This window comes from Eleutherodactylus coqui, chromosome 2 (genome assembly GCF_035609145.1).
Source record: "Eleutherodactylus coqui strain aEleCoq1 chromosome 2, aEleCoq1.hap1, whole genome shotgun sequence".
In the NCBI taxonomy this organism is placed as follows: domain Eukaryota; kingdom Metazoa; phylum Chordata; class Amphibia; order Anura; family Eleutherodactylidae; genus Eleutherodactylus; species Eleutherodactylus coqui.
The window spans coordinates 206,569,780-206,581,254 of NC_089838.1; the positions used below are offsets into that span (position 1 = coordinate 206,569,780).

At 41.6% G+C, this 11,475-nt stretch overlaps 1 protein-coding gene across 1 annotated transcript; it reads right to left on the reverse strand.

Annotated features, from left to right (window-relative positions):
• Nucleotides 1-3,402: 3,402 nt before the first annotated feature.
• LOC136612166 (C2 calcium-dependent domain-containing protein 4C-like) lies at nt 3,403-11,143 on the reverse strand. Its single transcript, XM_066592330.1, has 2 exons — nt 11,056-11,143; nt 3,403-4,677 (listed from the first exon to the last, which is right to left on the reverse strand). Exon 2 carries the CDS (start codon nt 4,625-4,627, stop codon nt 3,458-3,460), a length of 1,170 nt encoding a protein of 389 aa, XP_066448427.1. The 5' UTR covers nt 4,628-4,677; nt 11,056-11,143; the 3' UTR covers nt 3,403-3,457.
• Between the last annotated feature and the right edge of the window lie 332 nt (nt 11,144-11,475).

Below are 11,475 nucleotides of genomic sequence, written 5' to 3' on the forward strand. Positions count from 1 at the left end.
ATTTCTCATCCTGGTTAGGAGGTATACAAGTCGATGACACATAATGCTCCTTTCAGTCTGTGGCAGGAAGTAATATATTGTGCTGCTGTAGCTGCTGTGTTTTCCTCTTCCCTCTACAGGATGTAGTTTCTTTTCCTTCTCCATGGAGCTGAAGTCAAGACAGAGATCAGACAGTCTTCAAAAGTGAGAGTGTCTCAGCATTGAGTATCTGGGGCATCGCAGCAAGAAGTGGGCCTCATACTCCACGGCCTCAGGGTGGCACTGTTGGCATAGCCTGCTCTCTCTGGGCTTGTAGTTCTGTTTGTCAAGAAATGATTTGATGGGCAGACTGTGGGTGCTCAGTCTGTACCTGCTTAGGATCACTATGTATGTGAAAAATAGTCCTAAAATATTGCTGGCCACTTAGTACTCACAGTTGACTAGTACTTTCTTTTTTGTAGACATCCCTTTCTACTTGTGCTGTGTATATTAGGGGCAGAGTCAGCAATCATCTCATTTTCATCAATAATGAATGGTCAGTGTATTGTGGCAAGGCAGTACATAGAAGGGCCTGCAGAGGGCTGTAAAACAGGCATTCGGTGGGCTTATCAGCAGGGACAGCTGTATGGATGTGTCTGCAGCAGATAAAACATCCAGACACACTGAGCAACAGGGCTGCTGCTAGTGCTACTTCCTGTTACAGAAGATGGGAGAAGGCTGAAAGCCTGAGTCTGACAGGGAAGGACGCCCCTAGACTGACACCCTGGTTGGCTACGCTATTGGACATTTGCTGTGATGTGTAGTGGCGCTAGGCCACTGTGTTAGATAGGAAAGACTCCTATGTGCATTAGTAGCGAGACGGCTAGGATTTCGGTTGTTAATGCATGTGTGCACTGTGACTAAACATCAGTGCGAAGAGTTGTCACCTTTGTAACTATTATTTGCTGACAAAATAAAATGGACTTCATGAATTTTACCACCTACTCTGGTCTGGATATGGGTCATTGAAGTACGGCCACCCACCTAGGTATAGGAAAGGTGGCGATCCTGTGAGGTGACTAATCCCCTAATTGTCCCAGTAAATTCACACATTGCAGATTAGTTGCAGAAGTTTCTGTGACTGTTCAATTTATCTAAATGGGTCTAGCATTAATCCATGTCTTTGCTGCCGAAATAACCTCATTCTTAGGACAGCTTCAGATGACTATATGCGCGTGCTTAAGTGCAATGTACGGTATTTGTGCAATGAACAAATTTGACTTGCACGTGTATCAGCGCATTGTACTGTACTTTTTGCAGACGCAGAGCCTATTCACATGCACGTGCAAAACACCACCTCCCTGATTTAAAAGGCTATTTAGCCTAATAAGGTTCGGATATGTTGTCTTGTTCATGGAATTGTGCGCAATGTGCAGAGAATAGAACCCATTGAAGTCAATGGATTCATTCTCATGAGCATGTCTTGTGTACCCCAAAAAATAGGTCCTGCTCTATTTTCCTGTGTATTTGCGCACCAAGAGCCCCATAGAAGTCTGTGGGAGGTGAGCAAATACACACTTAAAGGGGTTGTCCCGCAAAAGTAAGTGGGGTTAAGCACTTCTGTATGGCCATATTAATGCACTTTGTAATATACATCGTGCATTATATATTGGCATGCGCAGAAGACCTGTGCGGCGCGAGCACGCCGCAGCGGGACAGAAGAGGGCAGACTGCGCAAGCGCATCTAATCCAGGCAGAGGAAGGCTTCGGTCAGCGCCATGGAGACGGGGACGCCAACACCAGAGGGGGTAAGTGTATAACTTCTGTATGGCCAATATTTAATGCACGATGTATATTACAAAGTGCATTAATATGGCCATACAGAAGTGCTTAACCCCACTTGCTTTCGCGGGACAACCGCTTTAATATGTATGCAAATGCACAATACGCTGTGCAATTTTTCGGGAAAAAGAAAACAACCGGACCTCATAAGGCTAAATAGCCCTTTAAACCATGCAAGCAGTGTGTCGCGCGCATGTGAACTGGCCCAGCGTATGCAAAAAGTACAGTACTATACACCAATACGAGCACAAATCTACCTCATCAAACTGAGAATGAACCCATTGGAATCCAATCCGTCCATGTGAGTCTGCCATTATAGTTTCCATCTGAATGTATGTCAGTGGTTTCATCTGAATCTCCGAAAAGGTGAATTCAGATGAAAGCCCTGGAGGGAACCTGAGTGGAAGCATTCATTTGTATTACTGAGACAAAAGTAATACTACCTAACCTATATATACTGGAGACTAGTTACATAGTGACTCAGAAAAGCTTTCACTGGAGTGGCCCTTTAAGAATATGTTTTGTAAATATTTAATTACCAGAGTTTAAACCCACGTCATACCCGCCTCCTAGTCTAAATTATTTTACCTGAGGTACGTAGTCAATGTGTCATTGTGCTTAGGGCTGTGTATGCTAAAAACAAATAATCAGCTGCATACATAAAGTATCTTTAGAATTTACAGAGCGCTCGACTGGAATTCAGCAATTTTTAGGATTCATTTAACAAAAAAAAAAAATCAGACCTCCAGAAATATGACACTTGAAAGAACACGTGAAAATGAGACAGTCATGTAAGTAAATATCAGTATAGACTGTATAACATTGGATCAAGTTATAAAAGCTTAAACTTTAAATCCAATGTAAAGCTCTGTTCACATCTGTGTCAGTCATTCAGTATAGCAGAGGTCTCCAACTTCTGTACCTAGTAAGGCATATCCAACTTTGGCTGCAGGTTGGGAGTCACATTAAAGGGGTTGTCCAAGTTGCTATTTTTGTTCTCTGTAGTCAATGGTATAATAGAATAAGCTACACTCACCGGTTCTAGACCTGCGCTGCTCCTGTTGTCTCCACTAGGCTCTGTTTACAAGCTGCAGCAGTAACATTCAGAATATACATGACTGCTGCAGCCAATCACTGTACACCGATGAGACCTGCGCTTGGCAGCAGCAGCCATATGCAATGTGTAAACTGAGTCTGGCACAGAGAATGTGGACATCTGTGATAATATATGTTTGTAACCATGACTTATATAGAAAGCCACACACCATATGGTTCCTGAGCCACTAGTTTACCACTAAATGTAAGTCAAGGACAGATCATCTCATGATGGACATGAAAGGCACCGAAGGAGCCAATTGACTATCCACTGTGGCCCATCAAGATTCTCTGATTATAAAAGGAAAAATAGTGCAGTATGATGCCATATTTTTTTCAGGCTCTGACAAAATTACTGTCTCACAGATATGAAAAAAACCTCAGCAAAATATTCATTGCTAGGAATAAATATGGGAAGGGGAAAAATGGATCCCCAGCTTTAAAGCTATACACAAATCTAAAGGCTGAATTATGCAGTCTATTATACATAAAAGAATAGATGCAAAGTCAAGAAACATAATTTCATTTTTTATTAATTTCAGTGCAAGCTGAATAAAATGTCTTAAAGCACTAACACATTAAGAAGGTAGAGTTTACTTATCCCCAATATATTTTCTCTTCTTATACCACACCCCCTATTTATGGCTTTTATTTTCAGAGTTTTCTGGAGAAGATCTTGAGGTTCTAGTCCCTCAAAAAAGAAGTCTTCGTTGAAGATTGGGTTACGGCTCCCACGGATCAGGGTGCTTCTTTGCTTCTGATTTTTGCCAGGTACTAATGATAGAGAAATGTAGCAGCTGATGTTTTTGGGATCAACAGACTGTTTGTAGAGTCCTTCTACACTGACAAGACGAATACGGAGTCTCAGGTTTTCAGGTCGGTATTCAGTGGACAGCCTTAAGATTCCTCCTGTATCTAGGGTTACAGCGTTGTCTATAGGGAATTGCCCAGGAGACAGTAGCAGACCGGTGTTGAAATCTGCAGGAGAGTGATATGCCCATTCTTGGGATGCTCTTCTAGTGACACATGGACTACTGTCCGTCGAACTATCCTCATCCGTAGAGACTGAACTGTTCCTAAGAGCAGAGGACTTGTAGCCAACTTTTAATGTCCTGTACAATTTATTGTCCTGGTTGAAGGCTTTTAAAAGCATCATTGGGAGAGATCTGTGGAGCAAAGGAGAACTAAAAGGAGAGGAGTCAGTAGATGATGTTGTGTCACTATCCAAAGTTCCAGAAAGTTTAAGAGGTTGTAACTTCAGAGTGCTACAGCAGTTTGGTGCAGAAATTCCTCTACAAGATATAGTATTAGAGCGAGATCGAGGTAGCAGAATGGCTGGATTAACAGGGTCGTTGTGAAATAGTGATTCTTTTCTTCTTGTATTGGGGCTTTCCAGCAAGGTACAAAAGCCATAGCAGGTCTGTGTTTTTGGCAGATGGGGCAATGACAAAGCAGCTTGTGACTGGGGATCAGCATTTGTGTTTTCCTCCTCAAGAGTATCTTCAACACTGTCTACTTGAATGGTATGTGTCTCAAACCAACTTGGTCTTACTGCTTCAAACACTGGCATGCTGAGGTCAGGAATGGACAGGTACTTAGGGTTTAAACTTAGCTCTTTTTGAGTTTGGTGTCTGGGAGGTATAAAAAATTCAGGAATGCTATCTGGTGTTAAGACATTTGTATAAGTAGGATGATAATGCTTGGGCTTTTCTTTTCCAACCATTGTCAGCATACAAATTTTCAGGCTAGGATAAGGTTAGTGACATTCACCGGTGCTGGACGCTGTAACATATATAACAGAGGAAAAGAGTTAGTCAAGTATGGAAAAATAACATTTTCAAATGCACAATTCCAGGACACGGATATATATTTTGCATAGGTAAAAATACAGTATAATGTATCCATATGAATATTAAAAAGAAATTATTAAACAATTTGAGAAATGCAAATACTTAATGTCTTACATTTATTTTCAACAAATTAAGTTGAAATGGAAAAAGAAATACCGTTGTATACAACAGAGAAAAGTAATACTGTATTACGTGTTTAAACACATGGTCCTGTTATGCGGTCGTGATAAAAAATAACATTGGTAGATGCGTTAATACGCTTTCTGCTACGGAGGTTCCAGCAATCCTACATTTATCACCTGTTCCGTGGATATGCAATAAATATTTTTGGTGGGATAGAGCAGTGAGACTGTGGAATCCTCTGCCTGAGGACGTGGTGATGGCAAAATCAATAGAAGAGTTTAAGAGGGGACTAGATGCCTTCCTAAAGCGTTGTGATATTACAGGACATAGACATTAGGTGACCGGTGGGGTTGTTGATCTCAAATGTTGATCGAGGGATTACTCTGGCTGCCATGATGGAGTCAGGAAGGAAGTTTTTTTCTCCAAATGAGCTAATTTGGCTTTTTTTTTTGCTTTCCTCTGGACCAACTAGGGGGAAGGTGAAACAGGCTGAACTAGATGGACATTGTCTTCATTCAGCCTAACATACTATGTTACTATTTTACTATGTTACCTGATATGGCACCAAATTTTTATCACTATTTTTCTTTGTGAGGTTTTTGGTCATTTTCAAGATCTTTGCTTACTGAGGGCCATGCTGCTGACATGCAGGGAATTCTGCATATGAACGGGCTTCCCCAAGCTCCGCAGAGCAGGCCGTTCACATGTCTGTGGTGCAGGCACCCTGCTTCTATGGCCTCCAAAGGAGCCTATGGTAAGCATCCTGGACAGCATGCACCACGAAACTGACAGGTGAATTGGCATTCGCTGTCCATTCTTTTTTAGAAGCGCAGATTCTGCGCTTCTAAAAAGGGTCCGTGTGAGCACTTCCACAGCAACCTCGTCTGAACGATCACTGACAGTGAATGTTAACATTTACAGGCTAAAAACCATATAGAATGAATTCTTCTCACAGCCTGGGTTTGCTACAATATATCCAGGACAGGCAATCTTCTATGAGCTAAACATAGCAGCACATGTCCTTCTTCTGTCTTGAGGTTTGTTTCAGTGTATCAGTGTATAAGCTATTAGCATGTATTCTATGCTGTTGACATTTAAAGGTTTGTATTTTTTCAATGGCACCATTTAACGTACCATATAATGTATGGAAAAACTTATTTCAAATTTCTAAGTGGAGTGAAATAGAATTTTTTTTTTTGACTGATTGACTACAGCCTGTAAACGTGACATCAGCAGGAAGGCCCAGAGCCACTGGTAGAGGACAAGCGGGGAGGGGTATGAGCTATTCATTATGTAGTGGTCATGGGGGAGCCCTTTTTAGACAGAACGTTTAACTCGGACAATCCCTTTAAAGGGGTATTCTTATCTCAGCCTTTCATGGCTGAGATTGGAAGACCTGCATCTATTAAACTTTTATGGCATATGCTGTGGATATGCCACAAAATCTGAGATAAGAATACCCCTTCACGGATTTGTTTTATGATGGGCTAGTCTAGCTTTATTTCCATGCTCAGTTTGCACAGTACAGCAATAGTCCTCAAGCAGTGCTTTAAAAAGACGTCATGAGTTGTCATTCGTGTACTGCACAAGATTGTATTGAGCATTGTGCAAATTATAGTGAATGCTGCACACCCTACGCATCCTGCTATCACGTGATCACTGATTCCAGGCAGAAACCAGAGATCATTCATCTATAGAAGGAAAGATGGATTTTTGTATATCCCAATTAACATGCATTGTACTCTACTATGGTGGAAATCAGTTATCTGTTTAGTTTTTTTGTGCAGCAAATATGCCAAAAGTGAACATGGAGGAGTGAGATTTTTGTTCTGTTTGCTTTGTCACACTCCATTTCTTCAGTTTTCCTTTCTTTTTGACAGATTGCCCTATCTACCAAGCAGAAACACCTTGTATCAGTGAGAAACTGAAGAACGGATGCTAGTTTGAACAGGGAATCGATTTTACCATACCTGAAGCTGACATATTACATGCCATAATAACTTGTATTCCTAGTCAAAATGTTTTTTTGATATGTCATAGAAATACATAGGAGATCACATTAGTGAAGTCTGTGCTCGGACAGTGCCAGATTACTATAATAAAAGTGCTGTATGGTGCCTGACAATGCTTCACATCATGCTTTGTTTCTGTGTTTCATATATTGCATATTCCGGGAAAAGGTCTCAACTAGAGATGAGCGAACGTACTCGGTAAGGGCGATTTTGCAATCGAGCACCGCGATTTTCGAGTACTTCACTACTTGGGTGAAAAGTACTCGGGTGCGCTGTAGGTGAGCGGGAGCTTGCAGCGGGGAGTGGGGGGAGAGGGAGAGAGAGAGGGCTCCCCCCTGTTCCCTGCTGCTACCCCCCACTCCCCTCTGCAACCCCCCGCCCCACAGCGCACCCGAGTACTTTTCACCCGAGTACGGAAGTACTCGAAAATCGCGGTGCTCGATTGCGAAATCGCCCTTACCGAGTATGTTCGCTCATCTCTAGTCTCAATATATACATTAAACGGTATTCATATGAATGGTTTTCAAGTTCTGTCTGATTGCAAGAAGGACAGAACTCGGACATAAAAAGAACCCATTAACTTCAATGGGTTAACGTACATCAGCTATTTTTCTCATGGACCGTGTTTGACAAATCACAGCATGTACTTTTTTCGGTGAATCTTTTTCAAGAACTGCTCCTTATTTGCTATGGCAAGGGGAAAAAAATGCACCACACTCGCTTTCTATGCCATTTCCATGCAAATGTGATGTGTTTTTTACCTTTTTAAAGTATTGGAACTACATGTACTTAATGCGTTTTTAATGCCAAAACGGTGTTAAACTGCTGAAAAATCGTTGGCAAACAAGTCCAATATAGGTCATACTTTCACTGATGTACATCAGGCCGTACAGTCTGAGGGCTCTTTCCCACGAGCGTACATATGCTATCATCTGAGGCACAGAAGCTCGTGAACGGGCGCCGAGGTCACCATGCCATCGCCCCTTTCCTCTCCATCCCCCTCGCACGCTCACCTCTGCTCTCCTTCCTGCTCGTTCTTTGCAATGGGAGAGGGCGGAGCCATGCTCCGCCCACATCCCCCCCTCTCCCATTGCAAAGAACGAGTGGGAAGGAGAGCAGAGGTGAGCCTGCACAAGGGAGGAGAGCAAAAAAGCCCATGCAGCGATCGACTTATTCCGGCCTAAAAGATAGTTCCAGGACTATCTTTTGGGCCCGACATAAAAACGCCCCACGCTATATTGGCCGGCCAGGCACTTTTACTTCTCAGAAATACGGCCATGTGAACTGATGCATTGGAATCCAATGCATCAGATCACAGCGTATTATAGCCAGCCGTGAAAATGGCCGTCCCATATGCGCTCATGGAAAAGAGCACTATAATAGAGGCTGTGATGGAATGCTTTGCAGTAGCATCTGTCACCCATAGACTAGAATGGTGTCAACTGTATGGATAAGTAATCATCTTTTCAATGTTTTCCTGACGTATGCATTAAACTGATGCCATTAAGGGTGCTTACCCACTACCGTTTTTTTTCGGCTGCGAATTTGCTGCGTTTTTTTTCCAATTGTCAATGGGACTTTCTAATGTTAAAAACGCAATGCAATGCACCGCACCGGTGCGTTGCGCTTTTAACATTAGAAAGTCCCTTTGACAATTGGAAAAAAAAAAATTTGCAGCGGAAAAAAAACGCTAGTGGGTAGGCACCCTAAGGCCTAGGGGACAGATGGCACTGTTTGGCATCTGTTGACTGCATCAGTCAACCATAGGCTAGAATGGCATTTGTTTAACAAATAAGTTAAAAATAAAGCTAGTGAAAAGCTCATGATGCATTTATTCAATAGATGCAGGTGACCATACTGTGGCATCCGTCACCCACAGGCTGCCATGTTAAAAATGTTGAACTTATACTGTTTTTTTTTACTGGGGGTCATAGGAAAGAATAGTATCATCTACAACACTTTTCTGTACTTATTTTTGCAAAATACTGACATATAGTGGCTATACGGAGGCCAAAAAGACATTCTTTTGGGCTACATCTTATTAATTAAGCCCTATGGACACATTTACCATTTACATCAGGAGCGTTCCTGGCTATATTAAAGGGATTCATGTGGCAGTTTTGTAATACTTACATTTAAAAGCATGCAGCATGCGGCAATGTCGAGTCCAATGCTTCTCATTCATATTCATATATTTACTGCTCCTCAGCCCTGCCTTCAGCCACTGATTGACAGAACTCTCTGTATAACTGTGCATATGGGAAGATCTGTCAATCAGCAATTGTAAGGCAGGTGCAGTAAGAATATATGAATACGAATGAGCAGCATCAGACTCCTGTCTGCCCAATGCTGCATACTTTCATAACTACTGGAAGAGCAAGTCTTTTACTATACCCTGCTGCCTGCAGCAAGGGCAGCATAAGGGACCTGGCAGGTTCCCTTTAAGTACTGTAGTAAAACAGCACTTTGTAATTAGAGCTGAAATAGCCAGATGGTAGGGGAACAACATAAGACCTTGTTCTGTTAAATAATTACTAAGCAGCTCAGAACTATAAAAAGCTATGTAACTAGAAAACAAGAGATAAGAGGAAAATAAGCAGTAAATATGCATTAAAATGCATTTGCCCTGGCTTGCTAAAGGTGTTGTCAAGCACTAAACTATTGATGACCTATCTTCTGGACTGGCCGCTGGCAGCATTTATAGAACAGGACCAGATAGCATCTTACACATTGTAGTAACCAGTGCTGTGCCGGCATTACCAGCACCAGCCACTTCAGTGTGTATGGAGGTATCTGCTTCCTGTTTGTACACACTGTCAGTGCTGAGACAACAGCTGATTGGCCATGATAATTAGCAGTGGACCCTCTCTGGTCATCTATTAATGACCTATCCTAAGGATAGGTGATCAATAGTTTAGTGGTGGGCAAACCCTTTAAAGTGGGAATCCAGTCAAAATGCTCTTTTTATACAGTATGTAACAGGTAAAGGTAAGGAAATCACATTGTTTAAAGACTTTTTACACGGGCTGATGACTCCCCCGAACACTCAATTGCCCCATTATTGGCCCATCTGAATATGACCACAATCATTCGACAAATGAGCAAACACTTGTTCATCAACTAGTTGGCTAATTGGATCTTTTATGTGGGCAGAAAAATGCTTGCTCGTGTGCTGCCAATCATTTCCATCTGTATGAGAATGTATGAGCAGATGAATGGCAGTTAGGAGTGCCAATAGACATGCTGATTTGTTAATCGGCACGCGTTACAACAAGCAATCTTGGCACATTTAAAAGGGCCCAAAGTCTGTGATCTCAAGCCATCACTAATTCGGAATAAGCTTTAAAGAGAATTCGAACCCTTTGGCAACACAAAGTGATTTCTTTACTGTAAGTGACACATTTTTTTTCCCATAAATGTTAATGGGCGAGAACAGATTGTTATAATTTTAAATAATGATACAAAGTCTCAACTAAAGATAATAAACTGTAGCTGATAAACTGTTTTACATATAAAGAGCTTTCTTTTTTCATAGAAAAACCCCAAACAGTGCTTGAAAATATGGAATTCCCTGTTATGTTAATAGGTCTTTCCTTAAAATGTTGTGTCAGATGTCCAGTTACAGAAACCTCAGAGCCGTGCCAAGGGGTCTACATACTCTGTTCATTCTAGAAATTAGCTGAGATTACACATCACAAATGTGATCTTTTCACATGTGACATATTTTAGAAGATCGTTATATCTGGATTTCCCATCTAAGCGCTAAGTTTCTGTTTGACATTTATCATGAAATACTGTGAGATCTGAAAATTGTAGCATTGAGAAAATGTTTCAGCTTATTTGATTCCACAGACACATAAATATCATTGACTGATATAGGCAGCTCGTTAGATTGGAGTAGTGATTTACTAAAATAATGTTTAGATTTAACAGCTTGTAAATATTCTTCCTTGTAAAGGAAATGGACTGGATCAAATTCAATCTGAGAAACTGAGGAATATTTAAGAGACCTTTACTACTTGACGTCATACAAAAGCTATCAAATCATTGCAGCCTTAAACTTGTAGAAAATAAAGTATTCAAAAAGCCAACTATGACTAAAGATTTGTGATTGAACTACTGATTATTAATAAAAGATACACATTGTGCTGAAGAATGAAGAAATAAGCACCTACCAGTCTCGGTCACAGCAGCGTCCTGGTGCCATGCTGGAGGTATCTGTATAACAGGTAAGATCAGTCTCCAGCAAGCTTCTGTATTTCCCTATTAATAGGCAGATGCAAGATTGAGACTGTGTCCAATAGGAGAGAGATTATTAACATATTTAGACACAACCCCCTAGCTAAAGCCATTGCAACAGCGCTTCCACTACTTAACCTTTTCATTGCCTGTAACTTGAAATCTGTTCTATGGCCTTTAGTTTTTAGACACGCTGCTAAACTCCCTTCCACCTCTCCTCTCCGGCAGCTGTCATAGGGTCCCATAGGAGTCTATGACAGCGGCCGTATTCCGGCCCGGAAATATAGTTCCAGGTCTATCTTTCCTGCCCGGCTTAAAAGTGCCTGGCGCTATATTGGCCGTCCAGGTACTTTTAC

What these genes read in the sequence shown, in the direction of transcription:
- LOC136612166 (XM_066592330.1), bottom strand. Translation starts at nt 4,627, where the DNA reads ATGCTGACAATGGTTGGAAAAGAAAAGCCCAAGCATTATCATCCTACT.